This window comes from Brienomyrus brachyistius, chromosome 14 (genome assembly GCF_023856365.1).
Source record: "Brienomyrus brachyistius isolate T26 chromosome 14, BBRACH_0.4, whole genome shotgun sequence".
Lineage (NCBI taxonomy): Eukaryota > Metazoa > Chordata > Actinopteri > Osteoglossiformes > Mormyridae > Brienomyrus > Brienomyrus brachyistius.
The window spans coordinates 3,842,001-3,858,071 of NC_064546.1; the positions used below are offsets into that span (position 1 = coordinate 3,842,001).

Consider the following 16,071-nt stretch of genomic DNA (forward strand, 5'->3'; position numbering starts at 1 on the left):
TGTCTGGTGTATAATTGCACTGTGTTCAATTAAATAAGTGGAATTTGATGTAGTTCTGATCAAAGACAACAAGAGTTAAAATCATGTTTAAAATTAGAGTCAGTAATTAAATTGACATTTTGCATCACAATATTGGTTCAGACGGTTGGGCTCAGTGCAAGACAGGCATGTAAATGCCTTCAACAGCACGAAAACACAACTGCTCCAACTGCAGCACCTCCGTTAGGGACCGTCACACGCGAGGCTTGAGGAGAAGTCCGTAAGCCGGGAGGCGACAAGCTCTCATCTCAGAATCCCATCAAGCTCAGCTGACACAAAGACGCTTTTGTGCACAAGAGCATTTCCCGGCAAACAGACACAATCCGCCACCTAAACATTCACAGACCCTTTCTGGCTACATACCGTTTGTTTCCCGTTAATCCTTGTAGTTCATTTACTGCATTAACTCGCTAACACACGTCCTCAGTGATTCTGGGGGGGGGGTCAGACAACGGGCAGCGTTCAGAACGTTAGACAGTCAGCATTCCGCTGAGGACGCTGACCTGACTCTTCCTATCTGAGGTATCTCCGGAGATCCAGGCACCTACCTGCCTTTGTGGTCCTTGAGCTGAGCCCCCAAACTGTAGTATATCTGGGGGAAGTAGAGTCGGTGTGACTGCAGATTTGTGTCCATTTCTCTGGACTGTACCACGAAGCAACAGAAAAGCAGATTTCTGTCCTCCTTTCGGGGATGATGTCAGCACTCGATTCCGCTCCTCCCATGTGACAGTGTGACCCGGACACCCTGCCCCTCTCCTGAGCACCTTCTGTGGCTTCTTACCTCATTCCAGGCACACTAACCTATATACCTATTTCCAAAATTTCTGCCAGAGATTAGACTAAAATAAAAGCATGTTGAAAAAACATGAGGAAAAGAAGAAGGTTTTCTCATTTATTTTTCCTGTCGTTTCTGCCACCAGTGTGGGAGAAGAGAGAGATGGAGGGCAGATGGGATCCCTACAAGAGAGAATCTGCGCAAATGAAAATGGGCAAGAAGGATATTCATCGACAGATGACTGCAGGTCTGATCACATGACCCTTCGGGGTGCTGGCTGGTTGAATACTGCCAGGGGACCACAGCTCCTGCCTCCCCCCTGCACTCCCCAGGCTGCCCTTCCCCACTCCAGTTGTGGCAGGAGAGGCAGCGAATCAAATAAATTCATCCCCCCTATCTCCTCCCCCTATCTGTCAGGCCTTAGCTTGGTCAGATGCTCTGGAACGCTAGGCCTCCCGGCACATGCCAGACGGAGCGATCCGCTTGTTCCCAACTCCCAGGGAGGGGGCAGGGCCTACAATTGGACCATGATAATCACCGGGGTGTGCACATACGCACACATGGAGACATGCAGGTCTGCAGAGCAGGACAAATATGTGTGTCGATTTGCTGGCAGGGCCTGTGCGTAGCCACACAATGGCTGGAATGTGGATGGATTATGGTGAACGCAGGTGCATTATGGTGAATACAGGCATGATTTATTTCATACAAGGGGCAGAAAGTAAAGAAGTTCAGGAAAGACTGGTGATCTTCCAGCCTTTCACGCTGGACGGAGGTGTCAGCATCTGTGCAGACAGTAGCATGGAATTCAAAGAACAGAACCAGTAACTAAAGAATCAATTAATGGCATTATTTGGAGAGGTAAGTGACATGTGGAGCCGGGTCAGCGCTGGAAGGGAACCTGGGTCCCCAGCTCACTGAACCATTGCAATGGGCTAATTGGAGGAATGCTCACTATCTGCCTGTAGCCACTGAATCATGTGTCCATGGTGAGAATATGTTTCGGGACACGTGGATATCCGGTCACAGTTCATTAACACCCCTTATGGCCCATCTGGCCTTCGCTGGAATCCCTGGCTTCTGTGGGAAACACTGATCAAAATTCCCTTCACCGACAGCTCCGTTTCCACATTATAAAACATGTGGTGGCAATCGAATTAAAGCATTGTGTCCCAGGGAACTGAAAATGCCTGCAGTGGAGAATGAATATTGCATACAGGTGGATGGAAGTTATTCTGCAGACAAGGAGTCATTAGATTAAAAGAGAAGCTGACATAAGCTCATAACTCGTCACGTTAGAGAGGGCAAGAAGGAGCAGAAAGACAGGCAGGTAGGAGACACGGACACAGGTGGGGCCACCATGGCGAACTGACAGAGGGGGCACTGAAGACACATGGCAACAGCCCCTCCCCCCCACGCGTCGCCAAGCAGCGGATCGCATTCTAATCCTTAAAGGGGAAAAGCACCTCCAGTTCTGAGCATGCTCAGTGAGGCTCTGTGGTCAAGTGTTACCTGTCACTGGATTTATAGGGGCCGGCCCAAGGAGGAACGAGAGGGAGAGAAGCTAGCAAAGAATGATGGAAAAGAGGGGGACAGACAGAGGAGGGGAGGGGAAAGTGAGGGGTGTGGCAGAGGCCACAGAGAGAGGAAGACAAAGTGCGAGACACTGCCTGGAGGGCAGGGGGCCCTACACAGACTGTAGCGCACATTTTGTCAAACGATCCCCAATCTCCTTAGAGATGGTGCTACTCATTACACTGCTTATACTGAGCTTGCAGAAGTCTCTGGTGGGGTGAGTGAAACAGGGGCACTGTGTGAGGGAAGATGAGCACGCTGTGAAGTACACACACACGCACACACACACACACACACACACAGGAATACACAGAGACACATACATACACACACACACACACACACACACACACACACACACAGAGACACACACATACACACACAGGAATACTCAGAGACACACACACAGAAATACACAAATACAGACACAGACACACATATACACACACACAGGAACAGACAGACACAAACCCACATAGATACACAGGAACACACACACAGACACACACACACAAGAACACAGACAGACAGCCAGACACACAGGAACACACAGACACAGACACACACACACAGACACACACACAGAAACAGACACACACACAAACACGCACACACAGAGGTTTGTAATTATATCTTTGTAGGGACTCTCCATTCATTTCTATGGGGAGCACTCTAATCCCAACCGCTCTGCCCTCATTGATTTACATTGATTCTGTTAACCCTACAAGGCGCACGTCTACCTTCCAACTAGCCTACACATCCAACAAGCTTACACACCACACATTCCAACCTTCATCCACCCTGACTGCCCAACAATCCAGCTTATTCACGATGCTCCCATCCGCATCCCGAGTGCTATCCCAGTTCTGCTCTGTCTTCCTCTGCCACATGACCCCCTTCCCACATGGTCTGGGCGCTCAAGGAGCGCCTGCTGTGTCACGGCAGGATGGCAGCAGGAGAGCAAACTGAGAAGCAGCTTCAGGTCTGTGGATGTGAGTCGACTCCTGCACAGGTCTTCGGCCTCCAATGAGATCCACGCAGCCACGTGACGAGCAAGAGACCCAACACAAAGAGCCGTGACAGGGAAGCAAGGCGCCAACAATGGGAGCAGGAGCCTTACCCAGGTTCATCAGCAGAGTACATGGCAGGCATCAGAGAAGGAGCAGGAAGCCGATGAGGGAAAAAAGAACAATGGGGAGATAGTTAGGCGGTGGGGGAGGAGGTGTAGTAGGAGAGCTGGTGCTGTCAGCGGGGGTGCCCGGGGCCAGGTGCCGCAAGTTTTATTTTTTGATAGAAAAGGCACGGAGCCACACTATAGGTAAAGTGGCTGTGAACAAGTGGGGGGGGGGGAGGGGCATGTGACCTCCATTGGCCAATCAGCATGCAGCGACTTCATGCACTCTGATTAACTCAAAGGATTGGAAGGTTGCTGAACGGATCCCTTTAATTACTGCACACACTCACATTTCACCAGCACGCACTACGAGGAACAGGCTGGGGGAGGGGAGCACCATTTTAACACAAATAGCTGTATTGATCCGCATTCAGCTGTTGCCCATGGTATTTTCAATAGCGATTGCGGTGCCACAGCTGCTGCCAAACAACCTGTCATGTGACTTCCTCACAGCATCCTTTTAGCGTTCAATAACGCTCTCCCTGTGTGAACTCTGTCAGTGAGGAACGCCTTCGAAACTGGCTTTTAAGCATGGCGAGATGACCACGTGCAAACACGCCTGGACAGGGCCGAAAACAGCATTTACTCTTCAGACTCCCCGTCTGCCAGTGTTTCTAAATATACTCTGTTTCTTTGCTGTGCTCAGCTCTCCTGTTCTGCTGGCACTCGTAAATATGGCAAAATGTATCCACATTTCTAGCTACCGAAAAACAGATTAAACAAATATATAGTCAGTCATTCGATCCACGAAGGGACCAACAGTATGGACCTACCTACCGACCTGGTCAAACATAATAATCAACCAAATAAAAGTATGTATTAACAGGTGCATATTTATACTGGAAACAAATATATTACTGACCATAACTCATGTATTCCATAAACAGGTGAGTTTCATCAGACTGATTCATCTGATTATTCTACTAATGGGCTTCATAAGTGGGGAGGAAAGTCTAAATGATTCTGCGGGCCGGATATGGACAGGGGCTCTGGAACAGGCCCGCAAAGATAATATTTTACTGTGTCATTCTTAATTAATAGTGTTACATAAATTTGACATGTTAAGATAACCAAATAGCAGCCTACAGTCTTAATAAAAATGTCTGGAAATTTGTTCAGAACCTGGTAAACATGACACTGCATGTAACTAGATATCGTGAACACTGCTAGATGGTCTAGCAAGTCTACTGCTTCTCAGCACCTTAGTTATCATGCCTCCGCTGTGTAGAATTTGCATGGCCTCCTTGTGTTCCGGAAAGTGGGTCCCACATGTTGGACTGGTATCCCATCCACAGTGTCCCTGGTCGCCCATAATTGAATAGTACCCCATTCAATGGTACGCTGTTGCCTGTGATGGACTGTAATCCTAATCAGTGCTCCCTGTCCCCCATGATGGACTGGTACCCCATCCAGGGTGTTCCTTGTCCCCTATAATGGACTGGTACCCCATCCAGGGTGTTCCTTGTCCCCTATAATGGACTGGTACCCCATCTACAGTGTCTTCTGCCTCCATAAAGGACTGGTCTCCCATCTACAGTGTCCCCTGTGATGGACTGGTCTCCCATCTACAGTGTCCCCTGTGATGGACTGGTCTCCCATCTACAGTGTCCCCTGTGATGGACTGGTCTCCCATCTACAGTGTCTCCTGTAAAAGACTGGTCTCCCATCTACAGTGTCCCCTGTGATGGACTGGTATCCCATCTATAATGGCTTCTGTGCTCAGTGCTTCCTAGGATCACTAGGCTTATACTAGATATGCAGGCTATAAAACTGGGATGGGTAATACGCTCTATACATGCACCTTCGCCATCTTTATTATTACTGCTTCCATACATGTAAAGTATGTATAGGCTACTCACTATCGTATATTTCCTGTATGTAACACAAGCATGAATTGTATAATTCAAGAGGCACACATATTCCAGGCTGATTAAACTCAAAGAAGACGGTCGTCAGCAGCAGCCTTATCAGCGCTGCAAACAGAACTGAAATGCACCATATATGCTGTATGGAAATAAAGAAATCACTGCAGGGCTGTTCACCATATGGACTCTGGGCGGTACGACAGCCTCCTATGGCACCGAAGGAGATGCCTCTCTGAGACGACGCGAATTGCCAGCCTCTCAACACAAACACTGACCTATATTTTTATTCTCCCTCAAGTGCTTCCAGAGAAACGAGTCATTCAGCACATGTCTGTGCTCCTTTGTATTTTGAGCAGATGTATAACCAAGACATCCGCTCCAAAGAGGAACCAACCAGCGGCCCGGTTTTACATTTCTGACCCCATTACCGCAGCCAGCACTAAGGTACAAATCACGTAAAGATGGATTCACATTCCAGGAGGCACTGGGGGGGGGGGGGGGGGGGGGGAACACGACTGGTGGCCTGGTCATGTGTCTGACTGAGGACTTCCTCTTGGACTGACACCAAAGCTTCAAAGAAGACCTGCATGCATCACAGGCCTAAAATCCATCAAAGGATGAATGAATACTTAAAAAGGACGTAAGATGAGAACTTACTGTGCCCAGAACTACTTCTGCTTCAAATGGATTCAACAGACAATACATACAAGTGCATATATTACTGAACTGCAGGAGGGTGCGTTTCATAGGATAGACACCAGTTCACCCAACTGCATGTCTTTGGACCACTGGAAGAAACGGTATTACCCAGAGAAAACCTGCATGACATGGAGACATCACGCAACCTCACCATACGCAGAGCAGGGATATCCCACAACCCCTAGCCCTGCAGGCATGAGGAAACAGGGTTACCTAACGAGCAGTATTTAACACATAAAGTAACAAAAAACATGTATTTCGAGGTCATTACTATTTTACTAGTTCTGCATTGTCTCCTTCCCAAGCCTATGAAGTATGCAGGCACTCTCCCGACCTGCTGTCTGCTGCAAAGCTGGGTGTGTTCGCCTCAGTGAGACTAGCCTGCCCTTCACTGACGATGCCATGAGGAGAGAACACAGAAAGCCAGAGGGTAACGCTTCTGCCCGAAGCAGCATGGAGTCCCATCTCTGGTCGCAGGTGTGAAAACGTCACATGTATTTATGTTGGCACGGCCTCACTTTTCATCACAGGCAACCGCAATAACACTTTCAAGCCTCACAGAAGGTGTCTGTGTATAAGGCGGGAGAGGAATCAATCATTCTTTTCAGTCCCGAGGGTGCTGACATCTGCTGCCTCCCCCGTCTCTGGAGTCTGGTACGGGGACCACTCCCAGCCCCTCCGCAAAAAACCCCTAACCCACGATGCACCAGCCAGCCGCTTCCCAGGGGACGACGAGGAGGAAGGATGAGATGGCAGGAGGAGCCGTCTCCGGGTCGCGTGTCACTTGGTTCCTCGCCGCACACCATCCAGAATTCAGCAGATCAATATGTGCCTTCAGAGATCGTATTGGTATGGAGCAGGATGTGTCAGCCGACAGTGGGACACAAACACGGTGAGGCTCTTTAGCAACAGATTTATTATAGGGGTAGGATACAGGACCAGTCAATGGTAGAATGCATCCATTAGTGCCGGCATTACAGGGCATCGCATGGTGGTCTCCCCATCAATGAAGAGGCAGGCAGCAAAGATCTCTTTGTACACAGAGAAGAGGAACTAGGATTCAAACCCACAACCCAGTGGTATGAGGCACCAGTGCTGACTGGTGGATCTAAAATCAGTAGATACTAAATTCATTAAATTTTAAACAAATTAACAGAAGACAAATCAACAGTGATTCAAAATATATTTTTAACATTTTTATTAATAAACCCTTGTCAGCTCTATGCCTTGCATGAACTGCCACCTGTCTCATTATGCCACAAATCTTTCAAAATAAAGTTTAAATATACCAGGTTAAATTTAATAATCACTACTCCCCAGAAACACAAGCAGTCTTTCTGTGCTTTTGCCATGATCTAGATGGATGTGATTTATCTGTCGGCACTGCCTGGTGGCTACGGAATGGAATTCAACAGCACCCACTGCCAGAAGCCCGGGAATAATTACCCCCAGCAACATTTAAGGGCAAAGTGAAATCAGACCAATCAGTCTCAGTCAAGAGGGAAATTAGACGTCAATTGGATTACGGTGGTCAGAGGTGGATAGTCCAGGTCCAGAAAGTAAAAATTCAGAGAAAGATTTTGTTTTAACCAACCAGTTGAGCATGAAGGGTCACAATCATAGAGTGCGCAACTGACTGGTTGAATCAATATCCTGGTCTGTATTTTTACTTTCTGGATCTGGACTATCCACCAGACTGTGTACCCCAGCCGATCACTCCAGCAAAGGTGGTATGAAGAAGGGCGTATCTTCAATAGCAGTTCAAAGCCTGTCTGCTACCCTTTTTGAATGAAAACGCATTTATAGCAACTACCCGCATGACTAAAGTGGAGTATTTTACGTCACTCTATCACTCAGCCTCCCTGTAGAACACAACACGATAGCAAAAAAGTACTGACTCATTGGTGTATTATAAAGGACCAGTTAAGGCAAATAGACAAGCAGCCACTTCTTTTGCTTAACTTTCCATGAACACAAACCAAGTATATATTCAAACTAGATGGACTAGCAGCAGGTCGGAGGTTCGAATCCCCTTCAGCATCCTTCCTTCCCATTGTGTGCACTCTGCTTGACATCTGTAAACAACATGGCTGGCACCTCACTCTCATTTTCCATTAGCCAACAAATTTAATTATATATGTGGCCAAAAAAAAGGGTTGGACATATTTTAAGTATAGCTGTCATGCATCATAAACAAAATGGCAAACCATTTACTCAGCCGCTGGCTTGGATCTCTGTCTGGATATAAATATCAATGCACAGCTAGCATAATAATGCCTTTACGACATTCCTGGGTCCATCTCCAGATTGTTAAGGCAACCTACCCTGCAACGGCTCTAAGTTTAACTTAGGCATAAGTCAGGGTAAGGGGTCACATAATCCACATGCTCCACATATTTCAGTGAAAATATTTAGCGCTGCTAACACATAATATGCTTTGGATGAAAGCTCTGGGCCTACAAGTCAATGCAAATGTTAAAATAACAATGAAGAGACACTGAATAATTGTTGTACGCGTGATGCTTTTTCTGTTACATATAACTGAAATGAAGCAGAAGAAAAGCCCCCTCCCCCCAAATTCCTAACCTTGGTTTACACTTGGAGATTCTGCTGGAATAAAATGTCAAGCTGCGCCTGCAAGACAGAGGGCTGACAGGTCGGCTACACACTGCCCAGAGTGGCAAATAATTAACAGTGTCAGTAAGGCAGAGGCTAAAGCCTCCAGTCAAGGTTATTTGTACAAGCGTTCGACGGAAAGCTGGCGCTATACCTGTGAAGTAATGGAAAAGCTTCAGCTAGCAGGCCAGTAAGAGCAGCTTGAATAAAGGCAGCTGCTAAAGCATACGTTAGATTATTATTACTCTATTTTACGTTTATACAGCCAGACACTAACTTTAGCAATTTGGTTTCAGTACTTCTCCAAAGGGTCCAAGTGTGGCACCCTTCCTGAGATCTAAACTGGCATTCTGCTGGTTTCAATATGTTCAAATGTGTGTTAAATAGGTCTTACAACCATTAAAAATAAACAAAAAGTTCACTTTAACAGGAATAGCATCAGTACTGGTGGAATTTGCACCCAGTGGCTAATTTATTAGGTACACCTGCTTGCTAATGCTGACAGCCTGGTCCTCAGTACAATGAATCATGTGGCTGCAGCTGAATACATGCAGCATGCAGACAAGGTCAAGTGGTTACTTAGGTTCGCTTACATCATTCGACTAAGCATTGAGGTGGCCAAGACGTCTGAGCTAAGTGATTTTGAACACTGTATGATTACTGGTGCCAGACATGGTGATTCCAGCTCCTCAGACACAGCCACCTTGCTGAGATTCTCATACACTATGGTATCTCACTCACTCATTCAGTGTCACCCCCCCTCCCAGCATACACATACCCTCCACATCCCTTTAACTTCCCCTCCCTACACTTGTCACTTTAACTCTGTAAACTTTAAAACATGTCCAGTCAGCAGCAGTTCTGGGGGTGAAAATATCTTGTGCATGAGGGAGGATGGAGGGAAAAGGACATAACTTCAGGTGAGAGGAAAGCTAAGGAGTCAAAGATAACAGGAATAATGTAAGGATGTCAGCTCATTACAACAAGGGTGTGCAGAAAGGCTTCTCTGAATGCACAGCTTGTTTACCCTTGAAGCAGTTCTGGAGGCAAACGTGGGTCCTACCCGGTACTCACTAGGAACAGCAAATAAAGTGGCTCTTTAATGTATCTGAACCACAAAGTAAAGGTTCAAAACGCTATTCACTCTACCTCTCTATGGTATCAAAACCACTCGAGTGCAGCGTGACAGTATTTAAGATGCAACAGATGTCAGACCAAAACAGGACGTTAATCTGGTCACAAATTTGCATTTCCATGCCTTTACAGCGCAATACAGGTGATAACAACATGTTTCAGGGTCCTTCTGCTCTGCTGTGGGTGCTGCATTGCTCCATAACACCTTATCTGAATGTATTTGTATTTTGTTATAACCTTGCCAAAATGTGTTTATTATGCTGGTCGAAGGTCCTTGTGGGCTTGTCAAGGAGCCAGACATTTTATGGACTAGCGTATCATCTCACACCTTCCCTGTCAAGTCGGTGTCGGTCCCTCACTTCAAACTGGAGACTTTATAGGTTATTTCTTATCCTACATAAATCGATATGCTGTTAGAAATACTGTGCAAGCCCTAAGTGAAGTCTGACAAATAACTTCACCCACATCTGTACTCGCTAACAAACCTCAGTGAAATTACCTTGGAATCAGGTGTCTGCTCATTTCAAATGTACACTTATAGCCAAAATTGTGGAAACACTTCCAGCTTTTAGAGATTGATGAAACCCATTCCATTTACTACAGTAACTTAATTAATCGTCCAATATAAGATAGGCCGATTTGTAAACATTCTTTGATTGTTTATAAACATTACTGTCACAATTCGGATAATTTTGAAAGCGTAATGCCAAAAATGGTAGGCTTTTCCACAATTTAGATTATAAATCATATACATTCCCTTGACATCTGGTAAATGCAGTAGTTTGCGCCTAAAGAGGCTCAGCACCGACTTCCGTTTAACCTCTGGGGCGTTACATGTATTCTTCAGGACAAGCGATTGAGGTCTACTGTCAAAAAAAACAACAATACAGAAGTTGTAAAATGTATTGTACTACTACTATATTAATTATTATTATTATTATTATTATTTTCTATAGTTAGTGCTTACATAAATACTTTCTGGGTCAAATTAAAATGTCTTTCATGTGAATTAAAAGCAAATTTTCTAATACTCACCACAATGTTTCAATAATTTATTCTTGTTACTGTAAAATTATGTTTAATAACGGTAAAATAAGATCAGAAATTATTACATTAATTAGATAGGCCTATTATATATCTTAGTGTAGATTATCATACAAAATTTCATTGAACTTTGCTCTTTTAGCTAAGGAGAAGGAGCAGGAGCCCATGGTGGTAGGCCGCCATCATTCTTACAGGCACCAGGATGCTGATGGACTGTCAGGGTTTATGCTCCAACCCGGCGATTCGAGCTACCCGGGGACCTCGGGAAAATGAGAATATGAAGCCGGCCGCCGTGTAAAAGCTCCGCACGGAGCTGGGGGAGCTCTCCGGTGACAGGCTAAATATACGGCTGTTTCCCATCGAAGGAAACCTGCAGTGATGCATTTGGAGGAAACCGGAGATGTCTGCACATCGTTCACTTTCCTTATGAGAAACCCGTCCCCCCACCCTGGATAGAAGATGTGGTCTACTGTCTCTGCTGCAGATTTCACACCCAATGGGCACCATATTAATAAATTGGAAAGCTTCCACTTAATAGGAGGAGACCCACTGCTTACTATAACAATCTGGATTTTCAGCTTCTGCATCTTCCAAATAAACCCCTTTTTTTACGTTGGGTACGATAAAACGGGAAATCAAAGCACATGTCTTACTGGCTTGGGCTTTGCTAGAAATTGAGCTCCTGACCATCATAACCTTTGAAGGAAAGCAAGGGAAATATTTCATAAATTATATATTGTATACATTAGGACTGTGATGTACGGTGCACTTATGACGGTAATGTCTTTCTTATAATAATATCCATTTAGATATTAACTCTCTAAGATAAACGATTAAAAACACCAATCAGTGCCAATATGTACATCCCCATAATAGCACGTGGAGACTAGATCCTTGGCTTTACTAGACCATATACACATCTAGCGTATGCATTTTCCCTTGTTGTTCAGTAGCCTCTCGCACGGTGTCCTCGCCCCTGGGGATTGGCGGAGGTTAAGTGCGTCAGTGTTGGGAGGAATGGGGGGCCACGAAGACCAGGAGGATGTTTACGCAGCACGCCCAGGAGGGGCTGTGCTTTTAATTGACCCGTGACGCTGACGAGGAAGCAAACAGGACCCACGCTTCGTCGCGCACCGCCTCTATTGCCGGTATATCGTTCCACGTTCATTCAGCGACAGAAGGCCGTCTTAATGAACATGCCCTCTGGTCGCGTTGTTATACTAAATCCAATGAAAACTTTTTAGCTTATGAATAAGAAAATTATCTTAATATCCTAAAAAAAAATCGGCGCTCCTTGTAACCTTTTTACGGTTTACAAACGTATGCGTAGCCTCGTTTCCATGACAACGTGGTCTCTCGCCGCAGACCTCGCTATAATGTGACAGAATAATGGGCCGGTTGTTTATCAGTAAATCTCGATTATAATACAATAGCATACTTATTCAGTTTTATTATTGCTTAATATATGTGCCGCTCAATTGCATATTTCTAAAAGTGTGTAGTAGATAAACACAATTTACTCTGTTTAAATTACAGATACACACTGCCCCACCTTCGAAATTATAGCGAGAAACACCACACTAGTACCATTTGAAAATGCACCCGGCAAAACGTTGCACTTGTTTTCATTAAAAAACTAAATACATACAAAAGGTTCAAAATATACCCCACGATCTGGAATAAAATATAAACGAAGACTAAATTGCAGTAGCACGAGTCTGCCGCGTGCAGCAAAACCACATCGCGCTTTGATAATAAAGACCTGATTCAGAGCGATAGCATGCTTGCTGTTGCTTACCTCATTTTCCTCTTTTTAATGAAATGATGAAATGAAGGATCAAGGGATAAACTGTTTTTCCTCCCCCACAAACTTTTTGGAGTTGGTCTGAATCACAGCAATGATAGTAGTGTGATATTAATAATTAAACGATTAACACACCAGTATGCCTGTCATGCAATGTACTGTTAGTCTGCTGCTGATGCTGAAGCGGAAAAACTACAGAATGATCCCAAGCATTTCAACCGACTAAAACTCCGTTCTCTTTCGTCGTTCATGAATCTCTTTAATTCCATGGTCGGGCGACGCTGACCGTTGTCTCTCTGAAAACGCAGGGCATTGTGGTTGACAGCTGCTCCAGAGTTGCCATCTTTTCTCCTTCCCCGTAATGTTTCAAAGAGAGGTACAGATCTAATGAAAAATCAGCACAAAGCGACCAGCTATCTACTGCCCACTGGCGACAGACAGCAGTCGCCACCGCTCCTGAGAAATCAATGCTGCGATTGCCCGGATCTCTCTCTCTCTCTCTCTCTCTCTCTCTCTCTCTCTCTCTCTCTCTCTCTCTCTCTCTCTCTCTCTCTCTCTCTCTCTCTCTCTCTCTCTCTCTCTCCCCTCCCCGCCCACCACACAAACACACACACAGAGACACACACAGTCGCGCACGCAAACACACAATAAACACATGCTCATTGTTTGGTGAATTGTTGGGCATATTTTTTATTAGAAAGTTTTTATTTTTTATTTGTCCCACGAGGTCAAATTCACAAAACCAATCTGGTAACACTTTACTTAATGCCACGTTTTTAGTAATGTGTAAAGACATTCGTTACAAATAAAAATGCATTCATAAAGGTATGTATAGTTCGTTATAGATGCGAGCTGCATACAGTAGTCATAAAACATAATAAATATGGTTATAAAGTGTTACGCCTTTTGATAAATATTTATAGCCATGTTTATACTGCTTTATGAATGTGTTATAATGCATTATGAATGTGTTTATAAATTACTAAAAACATGGCCTTAATGAAAGTGTTACCATCAGCCTTTTCATAGTTGCATTTTAGCCCAAGTTTGATGCTAGTCCAGAACAGGCTGATGTCTTTTACAGGCTGCTGAAGACTCAAAATGGTTTTTTTTACCAGGCAAATGAAGATCTTATTTTCGTATTTTTGGGACCTGTGCTGTTTAAGATATGTTGTTTGGTCAGTGCGTAAAAAACTGGCCCAGATTCTGCGCTGTCAGGAAAAAGTACCAATTTGTACGTTTGGGTGTACAATGACTTGTCACTAGGGCTGTACCCTCATGGGTCTGCCAATTGTACCCTAGCTGTAGGTAGATGTACCTTTGAAAGTCTGATTTAAGGCACAGAAATAAGGAACATATTTATATCATTGGGGGAACATTAATGTTGTTCGTACCCTGTACTGAACCCTTTTCTCTGACCGTGTGTTGGGTGAGTCAGACAACTGGTTCTGCCTCTTCGCCCTTGTATATGCTGAGCAGGGCTGGCCTGCCGAGTTGTATGCCGGAGCTTGGAGCAAGGAAGGAAGCTAGTGAGCAGATAACACACACTTTGGTGTCGCTATGGGTGCTGTCTTTTGTGGCAGGGACGGGAGACCTATGACAGATGGGGAAATTTGCCATTCCGTACTGGGAAAACACATGGGGTTAAGGGGAAAAGCAGAAGGTCTGAGACGAGGCACCTGGAACTGCTTCTTCTGAAGGAGACTCCCCGACCTGCCACGAGTGATCTCTGGAAAAGAAGTCTGGGATTCTTGGAAGCTCAGCGAGCCCTCGGTGGATTTCAGCACAAATACACAACCTGGGGAATGTCTCGTGCATTTCCAAGCTGTACAGATTACCTCTGCTTGAACTCTGCAGCAAGCCACCGAATAGCTTTAACTACTAACTTTACTCTTTTAATTTAAAGTAATGCAGTTTATCTGTGAACAGTCCTGCACTAGAAGATGTGTCACATCTGTAGAAAAGCTTCAATGTATAGAAACAGCACTGTGGTATCAGGAATTTTCCCTTTTAATGTTCATTAAAGACACCAAATATTTATCTGTAAGGAAAAAGATAAAAGTTTTACAAAGTAACTATTCCAAGTACTTGCTATACTAAGTACTATCTATACAAAATAATAATTAACCTGCCGACTCTTCCATACTGTAGACTCACTAGATGGACAAAAATATTGGGATACCTGGCCATTACCCCCACAGGAACTTTTATCACATCCCATTGTAAATCCATAAGCATCAATATGGAGTTGGTCCCCCCCTGTGCAACTATAACAGCTGACACTTTTCTGGGAAGGCTTTCCACAAGATTTTGGAGTGTGTCAGTGGGAATTTTTGCCCATTTATCCAGGAGAACATTTGTGATGTCAGGCACTGATGTTGGGCGTGGCTCACAATGAATACCAAGACATTTTGGACAATTCTGTGCTTCCAGTTTTGTGGGAACAGTTTGGGGAAGGCCCTTTTCTGTTCCAGTATATCTGCGCCCCAGTGCACAAAGCACCTCAACCCCATCAAACACCAATTGGATGAACTAGAATGGAGATTGTGAGCCAGGCCTTCATGTACAAAATCAGTGCCTGACCTCAGAAATACTCTTCTGGATGAATGGACAAAAATTCCCACAGACACACTCCAAAATCTTGTAGGATGCCTTCCCAGAAGAGTGGCAGCTATTATAGCTGTAAAAGGGGAACCAATTCCGTAATGAGGCCTATGGATTTAGAACGGAATGTTAAAAGAGTTAATAGTGTAATGGCCAGGTGTGCCAATACTTTTGTCTATATAGTGTTCATCAGAACCCTCTAACGTAAACTAAAACCCACATAAGTAGCATCTCAGTCTTCCATAGAATCAATACAAATTCAATCTCCATCAGAACTATATGAAGTAAATTACAACCCCCCTTAAGCAATAATTTTATATGCACACAAATAATTACAATATAAATTTACAATATTAAAAAAAATGCACTTTTACATGATTCTCCTGTCATTCTAAATTTCATAGGCAGTTAAATTTTTTTTTTCTTACACTATTTGAGCCATCGACCTCCTGATCTGTTGCACTATTTCCTGATCTGTGGTACTGTCTCCTGACCCGTGGCACTGTCTCCTGACTTGTGGCACTGTCTCCTGACCCGTGGCACTGTCTCCTGATCTGTGGCACCGTCTCCTGACTTGTGGCACCGTCTCCTGACCCGTGACACAGTCTCCTGACCCGTGGCACTGTCTCCTGACCTGGGGCACCGTCTCCTGACTTGTGGCACCGTTTCCTGATCTGTGGCACCGTCTCCTGACCCGTGGCACCGTCTCCTGATCCGTGGCACCGTCTCCTGACCTGTAGCA

General features: G+C 45.0%; 1 protein-coding gene across 2 annotated transcripts in view; it reads right to left on the bottom strand.

The window, feature by feature from the left end:
• The window catches only part of evla (Enah/Vasp-like a), a 64,778-nt gene extending 51,592 nt beyond the window's left edge, over window positions 1–13,186 (bottom strand). Inside the window, exon 1 of one of the 2 annotated variants that reach the window (XM_048974896.1) lies at window positions 12,720–13,186. Coding sequence is in view for 1 of the 2 variants with exons in the window: in XM_048974895.1 (XP_048830852.1) it covers window positions 588–673 (86 nt within the window). In the remaining variant the exon portion in view is untranslated. Of the gene's footprint in view, window positions 1–587; window positions 724–12,719 lie in introns of those variants that run through there. The other variant, XM_048974895.1, reaches the window with a different exon arrangement.
• Window positions 13,187–16,071: the final 2,885 nt, after the last annotated feature.